The 24221-nt window shown below is 48.5% G+C and overlaps 1 protein-coding gene across 5 annotated transcripts in view; it reads left to right on the top strand.

Moving 5' to 3' along the window:
- The window catches only part of LOC140120880 (gastrula zinc finger protein XlCGF53.1-like), a 34439-nt gene extending 11755 nt beyond the window's left edge, over nt 1-22684 (top strand). For 3 of the 5 annotated variants that reach the window (XM_072139901.1, XM_072139904.1, XM_072139903.1), the window contains exons 3-6: nt 15971-16340; nt 16446-16543; nt 17829-17886; nt 18877-22684. In XM_072139901.1, coding sequence (XP_071996002.1) covers nt 16256-16340; nt 16446-16543; nt 17829-17886; nt 18877-19838 — 1203 coding nt within the window. In that variant the 5' untranslated portion in view covers nt 15971-16255 and the 3' untranslated portion in view covers nt 19839-22684. Of the gene's footprint in view, nt 1-7107; nt 7246-15694; nt 15859-15970; nt 16341-16445; nt 16544-17828; nt 17887-18876 lie in introns of those variants that run through there. The other 2 variants (XM_072139900.1, XM_072139902.1) reach the window with 2 other exon arrangements.
- The last annotated feature ends 1537 nt before the right edge of the window (nt 22685-24221 follow it).

Raw genomic sequence — 24221 nt, 5'->3', positions numbered from 1 at the left:
GGTGAAGGAAGCTCAACCTGAATAATTTATGCACTCCTCCTCCTCATTTTCCTCCTTCTCCTCCTCTTTGTACACTAAAGCAGAGGAAACTGGCTATTTTTTGACAGGGCCCACTGGCTCTAGCTATAGTACTTTATGCATTTAATTTTTCTGGAGGGCCACCTACCCGGTCCTCTGTTTTAAACAATTTTTGGGAGTGCCACATACAGGCACTCAATCTATTCAATTTTTCTGGAGGGCCACCTACCTGCTCCTCTGGTTTGAAAACTTTTTTGGACTGCCACATACAGGCACTCAATCTATTCCATTTTTCTGGAGGGCCACCTACCTGCTCCTCTGGTTTGAAAACTTTTTGGGACTGCCACATACAGGCACTCAATCTATTCCATTTTTCTGGAGGGCCACCTACCTGCTCCTCTGGTTTGAAAACTTTTTTGGACTGTCACATACAGGCACTCAATCTATTCCATTTTTCTGGAGGGCCACCTACCTGCTCCTCTGGTTTGAAAACTTTTTTGGACTGCCACATACAGGCACTCAATCTATTCCATTTTTCTGGAGGGCCACCTACCTGCTCCTCTGGTTTGAAAACTTTTTTGGACTGCCACATACAGGCACTATCCAAATTAAATTGTCTCCATAGCAGCCTCCACACGTTGTCTCCATTGCTACCTCCAAAAGTCGTCCATATTGCTGCCTCCATACATCGTCCCCTTATCAAACGAGGTGTGTCAGGCAGAAATTTGGGTTGTTTTCATGGATTCCACATCAAAGTTGTTAACTTTGTCGCCACCCTGCTGTGTTATCCACAAAATATACTGGCAAACTTTTATGATTAACCGATATTATTTCAGCGCTTCTTGCGCATCTGTTTACATTACCCTCACCCGCCATATCCCAAACTTATAAGAACGCTACTACACTTGATCTTATACAAAAGGTTCTTAGAAGTGCTGTTTGGGGAGTAGCCTAGAGACAGGGGCTTGGATTGGCGAAAGCTCGCCTGGCAGTGGAGCGCCAGCTCCATGCCAAGATCCAACTAACATAGTTTTAACTGCAGCACCTTTAATCTACTACTAGTTCACTGCCTCCATACATGGTCCCCTTATCAAACGAGCTGTGTCAGGCAGAATTTTGGGTTGTTTTCATGGCTTCCATGTTAACTTTGTCACCACCCTGCTGTGTAATCCACAAAATATACTGGCAAACTTTTATCATGTACCGATATTATTTGAGCGCTTCTTGCTCACCTCCTTTGGTTCCTCTCTGCCACCCATTGGTTTGAAGCCTGAGTCCATTTAGGGTATGTCGCCATGCCACTCTCTAGCCTGCTGCTGCTGCCTCTGCATGCCGTCCCCTATAGTGTCAGGGTCAATTATTGGATGTTTTAGATGCTATCTAGCCTCATTCTGTCACTCTGTCATGGCCATGCTGTTGCCCATAATTTTGGCATAATGGTGCGATTAAGCAGCCTCAGAGACATCCATGCATGCTGCCCCTGCTGTTTCCTGTCCATTTCCGTGGTGTTTCCATCCTTTTCTGAGGTTCCCAGGTGTTTGGCCAAGCTTCCCTGTGCAGAGCCTTGGTCCCCTTGAAAAATGCTCGAGTCTCCCATTGACTTCAATGGGACTCGTTATTCGAGACGAGCACTCGAGCATCGGGAAAAGTTCGTCTCGAATAACGAGTACCCGAGCATTTTAGTGCTCGCTCATCTCTAGTCTTTAGTCTTGAATGATCAGAATAAGACATTTGTTTTCACATTTCTTTTGGCCACACCAAGTCTTCTTACTCAAGGGGGGTGTCAGAGGCCACAGATGTCATGCAGCCCCCATGCTGACCCCATCAGGGAAGTAAATAGCAGGAAATAGAGATGAGAGATCCCTGGTCCTGTTGGTTGATCTGCAGGTTCAGGTGTGTACTGTGGAAGATGTACAGTTATTTACACTGCTCAAAAATAAAGGGAATTCTAACATAACACATCCCAGATCTGAATGAATGAAATATTCTCATTGAATACTTTGTTCTCTACAAAGTTGAATGAGCTGACAACAAAATCACAAAAAAACCTCAATGTAATAAAATTTATTGACTAATGGAGCCCTGGATTTAGAGTCACCCACAACATTAAAGTGTAAAAACACACAACAGGCTGATCCAACTTTGATCTAATGTCGTTAAAACAAGTCAAAATGAGGATCAGTACTGTGTGTGGCCTCCACGTGCCTGTATGACCTCTCTACAACTCCTGGGCATGCTCCAGATGAGGCTCAGTAGTGTGAGTGGCCTCCATGTGCCTGTATGACCTCTCTATAACACCTCGGCAGCTCCTGATGAGCCTCAGTAATGTGTGGCCTCCACGTGCCTGTATGACCTCTCTACAACTCCTGGGCATGCTCCAGATGAGGCTCAGTAGTGTGTGTGGCCTCCATGTGCCTGTATGACCTCCCTACAACACCTCGGCAGCTCCTGATGAGGCTCAGTAATGTGTGGCCTCCACGTGCCTGTATGACCTCTCTACAACACCTGGGCAGCTCCTGATGAGGCTCAGTAGTGTGTGTGGCCTCCGCGTGCCTGTATGACCTCTCTATAACACCTCGGCATGTTCCTGATGAGGTTCAGTATTGTGTGTGGCCTCCTCGTGCCTGTATGAACGCCACAGCATGTTCCTGATGAGGATCAGTACTGTGTGTGGCCTCCACGTGCCTGTATGACCTCCCTACAACACCTTGGCATTCTCCTGATGAAGTTGTGGATGGTCTCCTGAGGGATCTCCTCCCAGACTTGGACTTAAGCATCCGCCAACTCCTGGACAGTCTGTGGTGCAACGTGAGGTTGGTAGATGAAGTCAGACATGATGTTCCAGTTGTGCTCAATCGGATTCAGGTCTGGGGAACGAGTGGCCAGTCCATCGCTTCAATGCAGGAACGCCTGCCATACTCCAGCCCCATGAGGTCCAGCATTGTCCTGCATTAGGAGGAACCCAGGGCCATCGGCCATATGGTCTCACAGGGGTCTGAGGATCTCATCTCTCAGTACCTAATGGTGGTCAGGCCTCCACACCAGACTCTGTTACATGTGCTCAGCGTGAACCTGCTGTCATCTGTGAAGAGCACAGGGGTCAGTGGGGAAGTATCCAATCCTGGTGTTCCCTGGCAAATGCCAAACGTCCTGCACGTTGTTGAGCTGTGAGCACATCCCCCATTTGCGGACGTCGGGCCCTCATTCCATCCTCATGGAGTCTGTTTCTTACCGTTTGTGCAGTCACTTGCACATTTGTGGCTGCTGGAGGTCATTTTGCAGGACTCTGGAAGTGCTCCTCCTGTTCCTCCTTGCACAAAGGAGGTAGCGGTCCTACTGCTGCTGGGTGGTTGCCCTGTTATGCACATGCTGCATTCTTTAGTGTGGCAGGTCGGGAGGCCGGGTCCACTGTCCCTTTAGGCCCGTTATACCCCATCCTTTTTCCAAACTGAATAACTTCACCAGAGTTTTTCACCAGATTTTGGGTATTTTCTTGTTGCTGATTCTGAAAATACCTTCCATTTCTCTGTAGTGGAAAATTAATTTTCAATATTTCTTTAGTTCAATTTTGAGTGATGGGGGAGGTAGTGTGATGTCTGGGGCACGGTTGCAGGGGCACCGGGACACTAGTGTGATGTCTGGGGCACGGCTACCAGGGGCACCGGGTCACTAGTGTGATGGCTGGGGCACGGCTGCCAGGTGCACCGGGTCACTAGTGTGATGGCTGGGGCACGGCTGCCAGGGGCACCGGGTCACTAGTGTGATGGCTGGGGCACGGCTGCCAGGTGCACCGGGTAACTAGTGTGATGGCTGGGGCACGGCTGCCAGGTGCACCGGGTCACTAGTGTGATGGCTGCGGCACGGCTGCCAGTTGCACCGGGTCACTAGTGTGATGGCTGGGGCACGGCTGCCAGGTGCACCGGGTCACTAGTGTGATGGCTGGGGCACGGCTACCAGGTGCACCGGGTCACTAGTGTGATGGCTGGGGCACGGCTACCAGGTGCACCGGGTCACTAGTGTGATGGCTGGGGCATGGCTGCCAGGGGCACCGGGTCACTAGTGTGATGTCTGGGGCATGGCTGCCAGGGGCACTGGGTCACTAGTGTGATGTCTGGGACATGGCTGCCAGGGGAACTGGGTCACTAGTGTGATGGCCGGGGCACGACTGCCAGGGGCACCGGGTCACTAGTGTGATGCCAGGGGCACCGGGTCACTAGTGTGATGGCTGGGGCACGGCTGCCAGGGGCACCGGGTCACTAGTGTGATGTCTGGGGCACGGCTGCCAGGGGCACTGGATCACTAGTGTGGTGGCTGGGGCACGGCTGCCAGGGGCACCGGGTCACTAGTGTGATGGCCGGGGCACGGCTGCCAGGGGCACCAGGTCACTAGTGTGATGGCTGGGGCACGGCTGCCAGGGGCACCGGGTCACTAGTGTGATGGCCGGGGCACGGCTGCCAGGGGCACCAGGTCACTAGTGTGATGGCTGGGGCACGGCTGCCAGGGGCACCGGGTCACTAGTGTGATGGCTGGGGCACGGCTGCCAGGGGCACCGGGTCACTAGTGTGATGTCTGGGGCACGGCTGCCAGGGGCACTGGGTAATTGGTGAAGTGACAAAAGACAAAAATAGCCAGATAAATAATGAGATATCCAGAGACGCATTATGTGTTTCAGAAGGACAATGACCCTAACAGAAAGATCCACAAACTGCATCTAAAAACTGGAGGAGATGGAGATGCCTGGTGATGTCCATGAGCTCAGGACGTCGGGCAATCACTGCCAACAAAGGGTTTTCACCCAAGTATTACGGTAGAGTGTAATATTATATTTTCAATTATTTTATTTGTCCAATTACTTTTGACAAGGATACAGGCAAGCACCAGGAAGGCAGTCCTCAGTATAACCAGTGAAATATAAACACACGTACTGAGTCTAGTATCATAGTACATAAGGCTGGAAGGAGACGCAAGTCCATCAAGTCCAACCTTTAAGAATTAAATAAATGTTTTATCCCCATAACCCGTGATATTTTTGCTCTCCAGAAAGTCATCCAGGCCTCTCTTGAACATGTACATAGAGTCCGCCATAACAACCTCCTGCGGCAGAGAGTTCCATAGTCTCACTGCTCTTACAGTAAAGAACCTTTGTCTATGGTGATGGTAAAATCGCCTCTCCTCTAAGCGTAGAGGATGCCCCCTTGTCCTGGTCACAGGCCGAGGTATAAAAAGATCTTTGGAGAGATCATTGTCTCCACAGATCAGTGAGATGAGACGCTGTAGCTCTCGCCTAAATTGGTTGAGTATACGACAAGACCCGAATACACAAGAAAGGTTCCCTCCTCCTCTCCGCACCTCCAACACACAACAGAGACCTGCAAAAATATTGTGTGTAACCTAGTGCAGGGTCGGCTCCAGGTTTCACTAGGCCACTGGGTGACAGAGCCTCAGTGGGCCCCTTTGCAGTAAACTCACATGGCAGCATTAAAAATTCAAAAAATAAAACAGTCTCCTAAAATATTCCCATAGTTTATCTTCCCAAACAGCCCCCTCATGATTATTTTATATAAAGCCCCCTTCAGCCCCTATAGATTTATTAGATACAGACCCTATGGATTCCTTATGTACAGCCTTATGTGAGCCCCCCAGCAGCTCTGGGCCCCGGTACTTGCCCACGTGTGCCCAGTGCTGGCGCTGGCCCTGACCTAGTGGGTACCTGTACCACCTAGAGTAACTGTCGTTTCAAAAAACTTTTAGTATGTTGTAGATAGATATGAGATGAGATATGGTGTCATTGGTCGGCAGTAGGTGCTTGTGATGATGTCACGGGAGGCAGGTCCTACTTGGCTATGGGCCAAAAAAAGGTACTAAATGAGGACCGAGAGGCAAAATACTTTGGGGGATGATTCCCAGGGACACCTGGAGCAGAATTATATTTTTGAGGGGGTTTTTTTTGCTCAGAATGACGGTTACACTTTAAGACAGATTCCCATTGCGTTAAGTATTGGGGTCCCGGACCCTCGGGAATAGATGGTTCCTCACATTTTTATGCAGTTCATTCACAGATGCACGGTAAAACTGAGACAGTGTGTGCCATGACGCAGCATGGGTTTTGTACAAAGCACACAATAAATTAAGATACACTCCTAGCATCTATCCTAACACGATGGCAGAATAAGTGCTACTCTAGCATACTAGCTCAGGCAAACAAAAAACACACATTTTTTCAATTAAAACAACTAACCTGCAACAGGGGATACAGATGCAAGGGGGGGGGGGGAGGAAAGAGGGGAAGGGGGTAAGTTGTCACAGGCTTTAATTGAAAAAACACAGACCCATGAGGGCGGTAGGGGGAGAAGGAGAGGATGGTATGGTAAGTCTGTGAAGAAGGAGGCAAAGTCCCAAAACTCCCTAAGTAAAGTCCATGGTCAAGTGAAACAAGAAAAACAAAGTTCACAAGAGAAAAATGAAGAAGTGGCTTGTCAGTCCTCTTCTTCTAAGTCCACCCTGCTGTCAAGGACGGCGTAGTCTCTGAGCTGGCTCAAGACTAGCCGGTGACAGTCCTGGATGGACAAAGTTTCTCTGTGCATGGTGAGGCGCCTCCTGGCGTACCACAAGACGTCTTTGAAGCAGTTCATAAGACGCCAGGCGTCCTGGATGGCCCCCACCGTGTGGGTGCCTTGGAACAGGCCATAAAGTGCAGCGTGGCACGTCATGGTGTTCCTGGGCACAGAAAGAAGCAGTTTGTGATCCAGAGCTTTCAACAGGCCCCGAGCAAAGGGGCATTCCCAGAACAAGAGCAATGATGTCTCCTCCACAAAGGGACACCGGGGGCAGTACTGGGTTTTGCTCAGGTTGCGGGCTGCCATAAATGACCGGGTTGGGAGGCCCCCCCTGAATGGCCATCCATGACAGATCCTTGTGCCAGTTGTTAAGCCTTTCGCACGACATGTTGGCCCACACACATGTCACACATTTCCCCCATAAAGCCATCGAGCTCTCAGATCCTGAGGACGACTCTCTCATCTTATATACCCGTGACTACAGGACCTGTGATGATGTCATGGTCATGTGACCAGTCACATGATGGGGAAACAAAATCTCACTTCCTGTCATGTGACCTCTGTGACGTCACCGAAGGTCCTTCTCTTGAAAGCATTTCCTGCAGCTAGCTATCTGATCACATGAATGATATCATTGCAGGTCCAGTATCCACCAGGAGGTCCTGTGCAGGTCAGTGAATGGACGGGGGGTGTGGAGCTTGTTGTTAGTGTCGTCTTGTAGTCGGGGTTTCAGTTTCCTCCAGTTTTTTTAGAAGTGTCTTAGGAGCTCCTTGTTATAGAAACTTAGATTGAAGGATAAATGTGGCACATGACACAACACATCAGGATGAGGGGAGGACACAAGAGCTTACAGTCTATGAGGATGAGGGGTTGACACAAGAGCTTACAGTCTATGAGGATGAGGGGGTGACACAAGAGCTTACAGTCTATGAGGATGAGGGGGGGGGCACAAGAGCTTACAGGCTATGAGGATGAGGGGATGACACAAGAGCTTACAGTCTATGAGGATGAGGGGGTGACACAAGAGCTTATACAGTCTATGAGGATGAGGAGGTGACACAAGAGCTTACAGTCTATGAGGATGAGGGGGTGACACAAGAGCTTACAGTCTATGAGGATGAGGGGAGGACACAAGAGCTTACAGTCTATGAGGATGAGGGGGTGACACAAGAGCTTACAGTCTATGAGGATGAGGGGGTGACACAAGAGCTCACAGTCTATGAGGATGAGGGGGTGACACAAGAGCTTACAGTCTATGAGGATGAGGGGGTGACACAAGAGCTTACAGTCTATGAGGATGAGGGGGGACACAAGAGCTTACAGTCTATGAGGATGAGGGGGACACAGGAGCTAACAGTCTATGAGGATGAGGGGGTGACACAAGAGCTCACAGTCTATGAGGATGAGGGGGTGACACAAGAGCTTACAGTCTATGAGGATGAGGGGAGGACACAAGAGCTTACAGTCTATGAGGATGAGGGGGTGACACAAGAGCTTACAGTCTATGAGGATGAGGGGGTGACACAAGAGCTCACAGTCTATGAGGATGAGGGGGTGACACAAGAGCTTACAGTCTATGAGGATGAGGGGGTGACACAAGAGCTTACAGTCTATGAGGATGAACGGGTGACACAAGAGCTTACAGTCTATGAGGATGAGGGGGTGACACAAGAGCTTACATTCTATGAGGATGAGGGGGGGGGGACACAAGAGCTTACAGTCTATGAGGATGAGGGGAGGACACAAGAGCTTACAGTCTATGAGGATGAGAGGAGGACACGAGAGCTTACAATCTATGAGGATGAGCGGGTGACACAAGAGCTTACAGTCTATGAGGATGAGCGGGTGACACAAGAGCTTACAGTCTATGAGGATGAGCGGGTGACACAAGAGCTTACAGTCTATGAGGATGAGCGGGTGACACAAGAGCTTACAGTCTATGAGGATGAGGGGGTGACACAAGAGCTTATACAGTCTATGAGGATGAGGAGGTGACACAAGAGCTTACAGTCTATGAGGATGAGGGGGTGACACAAGAGCTTACAGTCTATGAGGATGAGGGGAGGACACAAGAGCTTACAGTCTATGAGGATGAGGGGGTGACACAAGAGCTTACAGTCTATGAGGATGAGGGGGTGACACAAGAGCTCACAGTCTATGAGGATGAGGGGGTGACACAAGAGCTTACAGTCTATGAGGATGAGGGGGTGACACAAGAGCTTACAGTCTATGAGGATGAGGGGGGACACAAGAGCTTACAGTCTATGAGGATGAGGGGGACACAGGAGCTAACAGTCTATGAGGATGAGGGGGTGACACAAGAGCTCACAGTCTATGAGGATGAGGGGGTGACACAAGAGCTTACAGTCTATGAGGATGAGGGGAGGACACAAGAGCTTACAGTCTATGAGGATGAGGGGGTGACACAAGAGCTTACAGTCTATGAGGATGAGGGGGTGACACAAGAGCTCACAGTCTATGAGGATGAGGGGGTGACACAAGAGCTTACAGTCTATGAGGATGAGGGGGGGACACAAGAGCTTACAGTCTATGAGGATGAGGGGGTGACACAAGAGCTTACAGGCTATGAGGATGAGGGGGTGACACAAGAGCTTACAGGCTATGAGGATGAGGGGGTGACACAAGAGCTTACAGGCTATGAGGATGAGGGGGTGACACAAGAGCTTACAGGCTATGAGGATGAGGGGAGGACACAAGAGCTTACAGTCTATGAGGATGAGGGGTTGACACAAGAGCTTACAGTCTATGAGGATGAGGGGGTGACACAAGAGCTTACAGTCTATGAGGATGAGGGGGGGGGCACAAGAGCTTACAGGCTATGAGGATGAGGGGATGACACAAGAGCTTACAGTCTATGAGGATGAGGGGGTGACACAAGAGCTTATACAGTCTATGAGGATGACGAGGTGACACAAGAGCTTACAGTCTATGAGGATGAGGGGGTGACACAAGAGCTTACAGTCTATGAGGATGAGGGGAGGACACAAGAGCTTACAGTCTATGAGGATGAGGGGGTGACACAAGAGCTTACAGTCTATGAGGATGAGGGGGTGACACAAGAGCTCACAGTCTATGAGGATGAGGGGTTGACACAAGAGCTTACAGTCTATGAGGATGAGGGGGTGACACAAGAGCTTACAGTCTATGAGGATGAGGGGGGGGGCACAAGAGCTTACAGGCTATGAGGATGAGGGGATGACACAAGAGCTTACAGTCTATGAGGATGAGGGGGTGACACAAGAGCTTATACAGTCTATGAGGATGAGGGGAGGACACAAGAGCTTACAGTCTATGAGGATGAGGGGGTGACACAAGAGCTCACAGTCTATGAGGATGAGGGGGTGACACAAGAGCTTACAGTCTATGAGGATGAGGGGGTGACACAAGAGCTTACAGTCTATGAGGATGAGGGGGGACACAAGAGCTTACAGTCTATGAGGATGAGGGGGACACAGGAGCTAACAGTCTATGAGGATGAGGGGGTGACACAAGAGCTCACAGTCTATGAGGATGAGGGGGTGACACAAGAGCTTACAGTCTATGAGGATGAGGGGAGGACACAAGAGCTTACAGTCTATGAGGATGAGGGGGTGACACAAGAGCTCACAGTCTATGAGGATGAGGGGGTGACACAAGAGCTTACAGTCTATGAGGATGAGGGGGGGACACAAGAGCTTACAGTCTATGAGGATGAGGGGGTGACACAAGAGCTTACAGGCTATGAGGATGAGGGGGTGACACAAGAGCTTACAGGCTATGAGGATGAGGGGGTGACACAAGAGCTTACAGGCTATGAGGATGAGGGGAGGACACAAGAGCTTACAGTCTATGAGGATGAGGGGTTGACACAAGAGCTTACAGTCTATGAGGATGAGGGGGTGACACAAGAGCTTACAGTCTATGAGGATGAGGGGGGGGGGCACAAGAGCTTACAGGCTATGAGGATGAGGGGATGACACAAGAGCTTACAGTCTATGAGGATGAGGGGGTGACACAAGAGCTTATACAGTCTATGAGGATGACTGACGAGGTGACACAAGAGCTTACAGTCTATGAGGATGAGGGGGTGACACAAGAGCTTACAGTCTATGAGGATGAGGGGAGGACACAAGAGCTTACAGTCTATGAGGATGAGGGGGTGACACAAGAGCTTACAGTCTATGAGGATGAGGGGGTGACACAAGAGCTCACAGTCTATGAGGATGAGGGGGTGACACAAGAGCTTACAGTCTATGAGGATGAGGGGGTGACACAAGAGCTTACAGTCTATGAGGATGAACGGGTGACACAAGAGCTTACAGTCTATGAGGATGAGGGGGTGACACAAGAGCTTACATTCTATGAGGATGAGGGGGGGGGGACACAAGAGCTTACAGTCTATGAGGATGAGGGGAGGACACAAGAGCTTACAGTCTATGAGGATGAGAGGAGGACACGAGAGCTTACAATCTATGAGGATGAGCGGGTGACACAAGAGCTTACAGTCTATGAGGATGAGCGGGTGACACAAGAGCTTACAGTCTATGAGGATGAGCGGGTGACACAAGAGCTTACAGTCTATGAGGATGAGCGGGTGACACAAGAGCTTACAGTCTATGAGGATGAGGGGGTGACACAAGAGCTTATACAGTCTATGAGGATGAGGAGGTGACACAAGAGCTTACAGTCTATGAGGATGAGGGGGTGACACAAGAGCTTACAGTCTATGAGGATGAGGGGAGGACACAAGAGCTTACAGTCTATGAGGATGAGGGGGTGACACAAGAGCTTACAGTCTATGAGGATGAGGGGGTGACACAAGAGCTCACAGTCTATGAGGATGAGGGGGTGACACAAGAGCTTACAGTCTATGAGGATGAGGGGGTGACACAAGAGCTTACAGTCTATGAGGATGAGGGGGGACACAAGAGCTTACAGTCTATGAGGATGAGGGGGACACAGGAGCTAACAGTCTATGAGGATGAGGGGGTGACACAAGAGCTCACAGTCTATGAGGATGAGGGGGTGACACAAGAGCTTACAGTCTATGAGGATGAGGGGAGGACACAAGAGCTTACAGTCTATGAGGATGAGGGGGTGACACAAGAGCTTACAGTCTATGAGGATGAGGGGGTGACACAAGAGCTCACAGTCTATGAGGATGAGGGGGTGACACAAGAGCTTACAGTCTATGAGGATGAGGGGGGGACACAAGAGCTTACAGTCTATGAGGATGAGGGGGTGACACAAGAGCTTACAGGCTATGAGGATGAGGGGGTGACACAAGAGCTTACAGGCTATGAGGATGAGGGGGTGACACAAGAGCTTACAGGCTATGAGGATGAGGGGGTGACACAAGAGCTTACAGGCTATGAGGATGAGGGGAGGACACAAGAGCTTACAGTCTATGAGGATGAGGGGTTGACACAAGAGCTTACAGTCTATGAGGATGAGGGGGTGACACAAGAGCTTACAGTCTATGAGGATGAGGGGGGGGGGCACAAGAGCTTACAGGCTATGAGGATGAGGGGATGACACAAGAGCTTACAGTCTATGAGGATGAGGGGGTGACACAAGAGCTTATACAGTCTATGAGGATGACGAGGTGACACAAGAGCTTACAGTCTATGAGGATGAGGGGGTGACACAAGAGCTTACAGTCTATGAGGATGAGGGGAGGACACAAGAGCTTACAGTCTATGAGGATGAGGGGGTGACACAAGAGCTTACAGTCTATGAGGATGAGGGGGTGACACAAGAGCTCACAGTCTATGAGGATGAGGGGGTGACACAAGAGCTTACAGTCTATGAGGATGAGGGGGTGACACAAGAGCTTACAGTCTATGAGGATGAACGGGTGACACAAGAGCTTACAGTCTATGAGGATGAGGGGGTGACACAAGAGCTTACATTCTATGAGGATGAGGGGGGGGGACACAAGAGCTTACAGTCTATGAGGATGAGGGGAGGACACAAGAGCTTACAGTCTATGAGGATGAGAGGAGGACACGAGAGCTTACAATCTATGAGGATGAGCGGGTGACACAAGAGCTTACAGTCTATGAGGATGAGCGGGTGACACAAGAGCTTACAGTCTATGAGGATGAGCGGGTGACACAAGAGCTTACAGTCTATGAGGATGAGCGGGTGACACAAGAGCTTACAGTCTATGAGGATGAGGGGGTGACACAAGAGCTTACAGTCTATGATGATGAGGGGGGACACAAGAGCTTACAGTCTATGAGGATGAGGAGGTGATACAAGAGCTTACAGTCTATGAGGATGAGGGGGGGGACACAAGAGCTTACAGTCTATGAGGATGAGGGGGGGACACAAGAGCTTACAGTCTATGAGGATGAGGGGTGACACAAGAGCTTACAGTCTATGAGGATGAGGAGGTGACACAAGAGCTTACAGTCTATGAGGATGAGGGGGTGACACAAGAGCTTACAGTCTATGAGGATGAGGGGGTGACACAAGAGCTTACAGTCTATGAGGATGAGGAGATGACACAAGAGCTTACAGTCTATGAGGATGGGGGGAGGTGGGATTGACACAAGAGCTTACAGTCTATGAGGATGAAGGGGGTGACACGAGCTTACAGTCTATGAGGATGAAGGGGGTGACACAAGAGCTTACAGTCTATGAGGATGAAGGGGGTGACACGAGCTTACAGTCTGTGAGGATGAGGGGGTGACACAAGAGCTTACAGTCTATGAGGATGAAGGGGGTGACACGAGCTTACAGTCTGTGAGGATGAGGGGGTGACACAAGAGCTTACAGTCTATGAGGATGAGGGGGTGACACAAGAGCTTACAGTCTATGAGGATGAGGGGGGACACAAGAGCTTACAGTCTATGAGGATGAGGGGGACACAAGAGCTTACAGTCTATGAGGATGAGGGGGGGACACAAGAGCTTACAGTCTATGAGGATGAGGGGGTGACACAAGAGCTTACAGGCTATGAGGATGAGGGGGTGACACAAGAGCTTACAGGCTATGAGGATGAGGGGGTGACACAAGAGCTTACAGGCTATGAGGATGAGGGGGTGACACAAGAGCTTACAGGCTATGAGGATGAGGGGGTGACACAAGAGCTTACAGGCTATGAGGATGAGGGGGTGACACAAGAGCTTACAGGCTATGAGGATGAGGGGGTGACACAAGAGCTTACAGGCTATGAGGATGAGGGGGTGACACAAGAGCTTACAGGCTACGAGGATGAGAGGGTGACACAAGAGCTTACAGTCTATGAGGATGAGGGAGGACACCAGAGCTTACAGTCTATGAGGATGAGGAGGTGACACAAGAGCTTACAGTCTATGAGGATGAGGAGGTGACACAAGAGCTTACAGTCTATGGGGATGAGGGGGTGACACATGAGCTTACAGTCTATGAGGATGAGGGGGTGACACGAGCTTACAGGCTATGAGGATGAGGGGGTGACACAAGAGCTTACAGGCTATGAGGATGAGGGGGTGACACAAGAGCTTACAGGCTATGAGGATGAGGGGGTGACACAAGAGCTTACAGGCTATGAGGATGAGGGGGTGACACAAGAGCTTACAGGCTATGAGGATGAGGGGGTGACACAAGAGCTTACAGGCTATGAGGATGAGGGGGTGACACAAGAGCTTACAGGCTATGAGGATGAGGGGGTGACACAAGAGCTTACAGGCTATGAGGATGAGGGGGTGACACAAGAGCTTACAGTCTATGAGGATGAGGGAGGACACCAGAGCTTACAGTCTATGAGGATGAGGGAGGACACCAGAGCTTACAGTCTATGAGGATAAGGGGTGACACAAGAGCTTACAGTCTATGAGGATGAGGGGGGACACAAGAGCTTACAGTCTATGAGGATGAGGGGATGACACAAGAGCTTACAGTCTATGAGGATGAGGGGATGACACAAGAGCCTACAGTCTATGAGGATGAGGGGAGGACACAAGAGCTTACAGTCTATGAGGATGAGGGGGGACACAAGAGCTTACAGTCTATGAGGATGAGGGGGGACACAAGAGCTTACAGTCTATGAGGATGAGGGGGGACACAAGAGCTTACAGTCTATGAGAATGAGGGGGGACACAAGAGCTTACAGTCTATGAGGATGAGGGGGTGACACAAGAGCTTAAAGTCTATGAGGATGTGGGGGGACACGAGAGCTTACAGTCTATGAGGATGAGGGGGGACACAAGAGCTCACAGTCTATGAGGATGAGGGGGTGACACAAGAGCTTACAGTCTATGAGGATGAGGGGGTGACACAAGAGCTTACAGTCTATGAGGATGAGGAGGTGACACAAGAGCTTACAGTCTATGAGGATGAGGGGGTGACAAGAGCTTACAGTCTATGAGGATGAGGGGGTGACACAAGAGCTTAAAGTCTATGAGGATGTGGGGGGACACGAGAGCTTACAGTCTATGAGGATGAGGGGGTGACACAAGAGCTTACAGTTTATGAGGATGAGGAGGTGACACAAGAGCTTACAGTCTATGAGGATGAGGGGGTGACAAGAGCTTACAGTCTATGAGGATGAGGGGGTGACAAGAGCTTACAGTCTATGAGGATGAGAGGGTGACACAAGAGCTTACAGTCTATGAGGATGAGGGGGGACACAAGAGCTTACAGTCTATGAGGATGAGGGGGTGACACAAGAGCTTACAGTCTATGAGGATTGTAGACTTTAGAAACAGCAGTTACAGTGGAGAACATAGTACGAAAACCAGATTGTAGGGCGTTAACAGGGAGATAATGGCTCATTCGGGAATAGACCAGGCGTTCCAGAAGTTTGGAGATGAAAGGGAGATTATAGACTGGTCAGTAGTTAGTAGCACTGGATGGGTCCAGGGATGGATTCTTTAGTAATGGGGTGATAAGAGCTTGAAAGAAGAGGGGACGACACCAGAAGAGAGAGAGAGGTTGAAGATTTTGAGAAGTGACTGCTGGGGAGAGAGACTGTACAAGGTGTGAGGGGATGGGGTCACTGGATAGTTGGGTGAGCAAAGGAAAGGACAGTTCTTCCTCTGTGACTTACAGGAAGAGCGAGAACAGTCCTGGAGGAAGAGAAATTATTTCCTTAGTTACTGCTCACTATAATTAGCATTTCTGTACACCAGGTTCCCTTTTTATAGCGCATCAGTAAAGCCATTGGCAATTGTTTTGGAGCTCCCTTGGCTTGGACTTTCCTATCAATACCTCAACAAGGATGGAGAAAGACAGAACTATGTCTGACCGGATCCTGGACCTCACCCTAGAGATCATCTACTGGATAACTGGAGAGGTGAGAGTCTCCCAGGACACGGCTCTTATCTCTAGGAATACAACAGGGAAATGACTGGAGAGGTGAAGGATTCTTAGGATCTATGTAGTGATCAGTGTCTCCCCATACACAGGATTACACAGTAGTGAAGAAGTCGTCTGGTGAGTGTGTGACCCCCCGTGTATCAGGAGGATGGACCCAGAGCCCCATCACCCAGCCTCCACCTCATTCACTGATACATGAGCAGAAGATCCTAGAACTTACCTCCAGGATCACTGAGCTGCTGAGCGGAGAGGTGAGCGCTGCCGGGAATGCTGGGACATGATATAATAACACAAGGGAGGGGTCCGGGGGATGACTGTGTCATTGTGTGTGTCAGGTTCCTATAAGATGTCAGGATGTGGCTGTCTATTTCTCCATGGAGGAGTGGGAGTATGTAGAAGGACACAAGGACCTGTACAAGGAGGTCATGATGGAGGACCACCAGCCCCTCACATCACCAGGTAAGAGGAGACCTTCCCTGATTGTAGAGGAGAGTCAGCGAGATTCCCCCATCATCTGCTCATCACATGTAGACAATGTATCAGTCACTGTGTTATGTCCTATAGATGGATCCAGTAGGAGAGATCCACCAGAGAGATGTCCCCGTCCTCCAGATTCCCAGGACTGGCCAGGAATAAAGCAGGAGGTCCCACCCGATCCTCAGGTAGGAGAAGCTGAGATCTGTGACTCCTCTATAGACGGGTGTAATGGCCTCGGCAGCAGTGCAGTATATACTGTGGGATGTGTCTCATGTTGGTTCTGGTCGGCTATGAATATTTTCTGGTTTCATGACATCACGTGGCGGCTCCCTCCATAGTGTCGCTGCTCTTACAGTGAAGAATCCTGTATATGATGAGTGATAGTTCTCCTTTGTGTTATAGGCCTTAGTTATTTTTCTCTCACTTAAGTTTTGTCCTTTTTACAGCAATAGATTCCGATTTTCCCTCAGACTGGCCAACGTTTTAAGTTTTAAATGGAGACAACCCCCTCCCAATCACTTTTTAACCACAGGTCCTCAGAGATTCCTTTATCATACCTTGAAGTGTAGGCCCCAAAACATCTCCTTTACATGTAGAGAAGATACGTTGGTGCCAACTTTTTTATTTGGTAAAATGAGGTTAAAACCTATAAATGAGATATCATCGTAATCGTAGTCCCTGCATCCGGACAGAGTAAATAAAATCTCATCTATATCCTACGGAAGCTCCAAATGAGGCGTCTTTAAAGTTATATACAGGCCGATTTCACAGCCAAAACCGATCCTCCTCCACCCACACAGGTGCACGGAGAAAGCCCAAAGTACAAACCCAGTCCACAAGAAGTCAGAACCGTCTCTTTTCAGATGGATATCCGTGTGTGTCGGATTTGACTTCTGTAAAGTGCGTCTCATCCTGCAAAAAGCAAGTCCTCATATGTCCACATTACAAAAAAAAAATGTTATGGCCTGGACGTTGAGTTGACGCGTGACGTATTATATCAGACGTCGGTAAGGGGTTAGGGGTTGTTGTTTCTTTAATTTTCTGTATTTATGGGGTCCTTCTTTTATTTCGGCTTCTCAAAATGTAAGTTTTTTGTGATTTGTTTTTAAAATGTGAAAAATCGCTCCCAAAGTTCTAATCCTCGTAACGTCCTACAGAAATGAGAGCGAGCGCAGAATTGCGGCCAACATGGAGCAGACATTCCAGACATGTTTGTTATCACGTTATTTTAGCGGTTTCACCATATGCCTGGAAAGAAGGAAATACAGAATTTTTTTTGCGAGGGGTTAATCTTTCCGATATGGATAGAAGGTTTCTTTATTGGAGATGTTGTGATATCACTGATGAGAAGATCTGATGAGGATGATCACATTCTCCGCTTCCACATGGGATGATAAATGTCGATGTGTAAAATACTCGGATGAATGTTGATCCTTTCTGATCCTCCTCTGTAATGTGTGATCCTTACAGGAGAGCTGGGGTGGAATGACACAAGGACTCGAGAATCCCACATCCGTGTCTGTCCATGGTAAGAGCCTTTCCCAAATCTTCTATAAACTAATCGAACTTTCAAAAAGTTGCAGATTTATTATCATAATGTTGTCTCTTATTGTTAGTACCTCATCTAGCGACATTATATTCCATCATATTCTGCGGTTCTGAGATGTTGGAATGGAATGAGACTTTCTCTGTGTGACTGTAATAATGATGGGATTACAAAATGGGAGCAAAATGAGTAGTTTAGTGGGGTGAACTGTACAATAAAAAGGAGGCTCTAGGTCCCTGTTGGCACCTCTAGCCTGGATACAGGATGAGGGCTCATTCAGACAGCCACAATGGTACCCAGTCACGGCGTGGTGAACACAGAGTGCATCACCGCACCCTGACCAAGTCTGGCGGCCACTCATCTGCCTATGGAGAGAGGAGGGGTGAAGAGCTCTCGCCCCTCCCACCTCCTCCTTCCGGCCCTGTGCTCGCCTGGGATCCGGTCAGGGCAAGCACATGGCTGTAGGAATGAGACCTAAGATACAGCTCCAGCCGGGATACAGGATGTAATATGCCTCTATCTTCACATAACCCCTGCTCCGAAACCTCCTAAAAGTTTTATCACAACGACCTAGATGGCGACCTCTAATTACCTAAGTTATAAATGTTTTTGTTACACCCTATGTAAGTGCTCAGGAGCTGTTGAGGAGCTGTCCTACTGTGTGAACACGGGTTTATCTTACCTGCTGAGTTGCTTTGATTGTTTCGGCACCTGTTACTGTCCCGCAGCCGGGCCGGTTCCAGCAGTGTTAACCCTTGGTGATCGAGAGCCCCGCACTTCTCTGTGATCTTGGGATGTCTGGGCCAATCTTGTTGGTTCTGTGCTGGTTATATTCTTGTATAGCTTTATTCTTTGCTTGTGGCTCTGTTCTTCCGGTTTTCTTTCCTTGCTCCTCCTATTATCTCAGCGTGATTTAGTTCCATTTAGTTTTTAGGTTGATTACATTAGATTTTTTTTTTTTTTTTTTTGCAGATGAGGACAAGATGAGAGACCATCGTGAACATCTCCTCTTATCTCCCTATCATGAAGTAGAAGAAGATAATCGAATATCTCCTAATGTCCCCTCCGCCCCTCACAGCAGAGATCCATCCACTGACACCACCGGTGACCAGGAGCCTTCATCCAGTCACTCACTGAGCGGAAATCACCAAACCGGACATGGACTGGGGGAAATATTTCTAGGTGGGAAACCCTTAGAGATGAAACCAGATCTTTCTTTGCATGAGACAATTTCCGAAGATGATAGCAAATTTGGATCTTTAGAATGTGGCCAAAGTTCCAACCAGGAATCAATTATTGATGGACATCCGAGAACGGACACAGGGGAGAAGCCATTTTCATGTTCTGAATGTGGGAAATGTTTCAGCCACAAATCGCGTCTTGAGAAGCATCTAAGAACTCACACAGGAGAGAAACCATTTTCATGTTCTGAATGCGGGAAGAATTTTAGGAAGAAATCAAATCTATTGGTGCACGCAACAATTCACACCGGTGAAAAGCCGTTATCGTGTCTTTATTGTGGGGAATATTTTAGATGGAAATCAAATCTTGTAGAACATGAGAGAATTCACACGGGGGAGAAGCCGTTTTCTTGTACGGAATGTGATAAACGTTTCAGCCAAAGATCCAGCCTCGTGAAACATCTAAGAATTCACACGGGAGTGAAGCCTTATTCATGTCCTGAATGCGGGAAGACTTTTGTCCAGAAATCCGGTCGGGATTTACATCTTCGAGTTCACACTGGAGAGAAACCATTTCCATGCTCGGAATGTGAAGAACGTTTCAGACTGAAATCCCATCTGAGGGAACATCAAAGAATTCACAAAGTAGAGATACAATTTCAGTGTCCAGAATGTGGGAGATATTTTGTTAAAAAATCAAGTCTTGTGAATCACATGAAAATTCACCCTGCGGGGAAACCATTTTCCTGTTGAGAATGTGGGAGATGTTTTGGTGATGGATCAGCATAAGAGAACTCACACAGGAGAAGTGACCATTCTCATGTTTTGACTAATAGTATAGAACGTCTAAGAGTTTACACTGAATTTTTAGTTTTTTTGTTCAAAATGTGTCAAATATTTCAGCCAAGATCACACCTTGTAGACCATCTACAAATTCCCACCAGTGAGAAGACGTAACGGCACGGTCCTACGACTGGGGCCGCATGAAAACTACCCTGACGACACGTGACGGCTTTTCTTCTTTGTTAATCACTATTTTATCTTTAAAGATACAAAGAAGTGGCCCCAATTTTAAAATTTTAACACAGAAGAAAAACTATAGTAACTCTTCCGACAATTTGTTCCTTAAACCATGGATGTGTCTTATAGGGAACCTGTCATCAAGGACAGGCACAATAGCCCTCTCACCCCTTTCCAACGGTGCCCCTGCTCAAACCTGCCTCCTCCCACCAATAAAATCGTTCCTCCAAAACTTTTCTGCCTTCATTTATGTTGGCTCCGCCCATCGCGGGACTGTGCAAAATGGTGTCAAGATCTGAAATTTCCCACACCGTGCTCACTGCTAAATAGACCATGCTGTGAGAGGTGTGGACAGGGAGAGGACTTCCTGTCTGCTCAGGCTGAGATTTGAAGAGACACTGAGCAGTCAAGATAGGAAGGCGGGGCTCAAAGGCAGCCTGGAGAGAGAGTGACTCTTCTATTCTGAATATGACTCCTCTATACTTATTTGCATATAAAAACGGCTGTAATCAAGATACAGTGCATCAGAGCCAGATAATTTTAGGTGATATGCGGAGCAGGAAGCTCTGGCATTTTGTGGTCTGTGAAGACGTTATGGGATCTCTCGCTCGCTCCAGGAAAGTTTTCCAATCACCAAGAGCAAGTTTTGTTACCTCTCTCTATAGGTTGGTTCTGTCATTAGTACTTAATATGCAGATCCCTCCAAAATGAACTGTTTAGAAATGCCACCAGGGCCTGGAACGAGGGCGATACAAATACATCTCTAACCAGAAGACTTTTCCTAAATTTGGAAATCCAATAATTCTGCTGCCTCATCGAGTGGTTATTACTGCTATTACTTCTCTCTCTTACATTGGGGCAGATTTACTTACCCGGCCCATTCGCGATCCAGCGGCGCGTTCTCTGCGGTGGATTCGGGTCGGGCCGGGATTTATGATGGTAGTTCCTCCACCGTCCACCAGGTGGCGCTGCTGCGCTGAAGTCCGCTGGAATGCCTCGAAATACACCGGCCATATCCTGGATGAAGGTGAGTGAAATTTTCGCGACACAATTTTTTTCTTAAATGCGGCGTTTTTTCCGAATCCGTCGGGTTTTCGTTCGGCCACGCCCCCCGATTTCCGTCACGTGCATGCCAGCGCCGATGCGCCACAATCCGATCGCGTGCGCCAAAATCCCGGGGCAATTCAGGAACAATCGGCGCAAATCGGAAATATTCGGGTAACACGTCGGGAAACCGCGAATCGTTGGGGCCCGAAACATTGCACAGCTGAATTTTGAATCACTATACTATCAATAAAGATGGCTACTGTCGGAAAACTTCGTTGTCTGAAGAGCTGCAACCGTAGAAAAGCTCAGGATGAGACCAATTCAGAATGTGTTGTGGCTGGAACGTTCGGCCTGATAGCTGATCCCCGGAAACGAATAGACATTCTGAGTTCGGTCCGAAAGCTGAGTAGCCGGAACTGGACGATTAAGCCGGCGCACATTATGAGTTGGACATATCACACTCACTAGTGAGTAAGGGGTCTCCGTTTCTCAGGATTCCTCAAACCCTGCTCATACTATGAGGCTCTAACTCATACTCGCAGACATGTGCTGACTTAGTAGTGGGGGATGAATGTGTTCAGCGTGTTGCCGTACCTTTGGGCAGGAAGAGCATGACCCTTACATAGTAACCACACTGTGCGGGATGTGACTAGGGATCATTTACTAAGGGTCCGAATGCCGCACTTTTGTCGGTTTTCCCAAATATTTCCGTTTTGCAACGAATTGCCCCAGGATTTTGGCTCACGTCAGCAGATTTTGGTGCATCGGCGCTGGCTTGCACGCGAAATCGGAGGGCAGGCCGTTGGACAACCCGACGGATTCGGACAAACCGTGAAATTTAAAAAAGGATTTATGTCGCAAAATCACGCACTCACATGCACTGGGAAGAAGCAGGTGAACTTTGCCGCAGCGGCAACACATGCAGGAACTCGGACGCACGATCTTAGTGAATCGCGCCGGAACCAAATCCTCGACGGACAACGCACAGCGGGATCGCGACAGGACCGGGTAAGTAAATGACACTGAGCCCCACAAGAGATTCGAGTTACCAGTTATGGTCTTAAAGAGCATCTACCACCAGGATAAGGGATTGTATGCAAATGAGCCTGAGGGGCTTCAGGCTCTATAGGTGTTAATGGAGCCCCTCATGCTCATTTGCATACAGTCTTTCATCCTGGTGGTAAATGTCCTTTAAAGGAATCAGGTTTTATTGTGTGAAGATTTTATTGTCATTTCATTAACCAATTGAAATTTGTGCAAAAATACGTATAAAAACCAGGCGTTTGCATCTGTTCAAATAATAAGCGCTGAATTCGGTGAAGAATATTTTGCCTAAACCAATGACATTGCAGACTATGCAGATTCCACCGTAACTGTACTGTACAAAGTACGAGTTAGTCCCAAGTTCAGAAAAACGCTTGGTTTGGGCACCCGGACTTGATCATTGAACTTTTTGAGCTACAAGTGGCTGTAAAATTGGGGTAATAACAGGGCAATTGCCCTGCCAACAATGTACTTGCATAATAACTTTACATAAAATAACAAAATTAAAAAAAAATTAAAATATTTTTACTGTACTATAAGACGCTGTAGGGGAGATTTGTCAGAAGTGTCATAGGGCAAAACTGTTCTAGGTGCTTATAGCAACCAATCAAAGCTCAGATTTCGTTTTATAAATTGCTGTGGGAAAATAAAAAGCTGAGCTCTGATTGGTCGCCTCGAGCCACTACAACCGTTTTGCGGTCATACAGTTCATAAATCTCCCCTAATGTTATTCTCACTGCGGTACAAGACTCTATGGGGATCCATCAATTAATTTTTAAGCATTTGTCAGAGGTACAGGGAGAAGATTTGGAGGAAATAGTCACCACATTAACCACTCAGGCGCTGACTTATCAAAGTCCGGTGGGATCCATGCCTGGTTCATCTAAATTACCATGAGGATGTCCATGTTGGCTGTGGATAGGTGGATCCTCTTGTCGGTAATGACACCCGTGGTGGTGCTGTACACATCCTCTGATGGAACACTTGCCACAGGGCAGGACAGTACCTGTAAGACATAGGGGCAGACTCCGGCCACATGTCACCAGACACCATTACTCTCTCACCCTCATGGATCCAGCAGGGTGGCCACCGAGCAATCAGCACTGGTGACTATCCCGCCAACTCAGCAGTTATAGCGCAGGCACTGGTGCCCATTGTGGTTCATGTAAGTCGATGGAAGGTGTCTCCTGCCCTGCATCCTCCCAGCCACACCCCAGTGACGCGGGGTACCACCCTGCTTTGAAGAATCCTCCTCCTCCAACACTGTAGAGTACCTGACCACTGTTGGGAACAGCAACCAAACCTGTGAGCCATGTGAGGACTGACCTGACACTTCCTCCTCCTGTGCCACCATAACATTCTCCATCGTGGCCTGAAGGGTTTTGAAGGGCAGCATGTGAACACATAACACACACTTTACGTAACGTGACTGGCCAGGAACCTCTGCACCACCAAGTTGAGCACAGGTCTGATAAAGGATGTACGTCAGCCTGCCCAAGGCTGATACCTGGTTCCAGCACACCACCTTGCTGGGCTTAAAGTTCAGTGGCAGCAACCACATGTCTGTCTGCTCCTTTATTCCAGTCCTAGCTCCCTGAAGGGTTTGTGGTCATCGGGGGGTAAACAATCCATTGCTACCAGGAGTCTTTGCAAGACTCCCAGGCTTGTCATTCAGCATTATCTATAACAGTGTGCCATAGGCACACCATCATAGATCAACAGGAAAATCTCCATATGCTGTAATGCAGTAGCATTGCAGTACATGTTAGGATTGATGTGACCACCTAAGTAAGCCTAGAATACAGTAAAAACTGGAAAATAAAATATTACACAATTCAATTAAAACCTTAAAGCTCAAATCACCCCCATTTCCTAAGAACTGATCGAAAAATAAACAAAATCATAAACATCTTACAGATAGTCCGGCCCTAAAACGCCCTATCAAAATATAAAAGTGGTTATTCCCAGCAGTGTACAACTTTTTAGCGGAAAATAGCCCCCAAATGTCCAAATCCTTTTTTTTTT

The sequence above is a fragment of the Engystomops pustulosus genome, chromosome 3 (genome assembly GCF_040894005.1).
Source record: "Engystomops pustulosus chromosome 3, aEngPut4.maternal, whole genome shotgun sequence".
Lineage (NCBI taxonomy): Eukaryota > Metazoa > Chordata > Amphibia > Anura > Leptodactylidae > Engystomops > Engystomops pustulosus.
The sequence above is the reverse complement of the archived record's forward strand: the minus strand, read 5'-3'. Positions and strand labels throughout refer to the sequence as shown.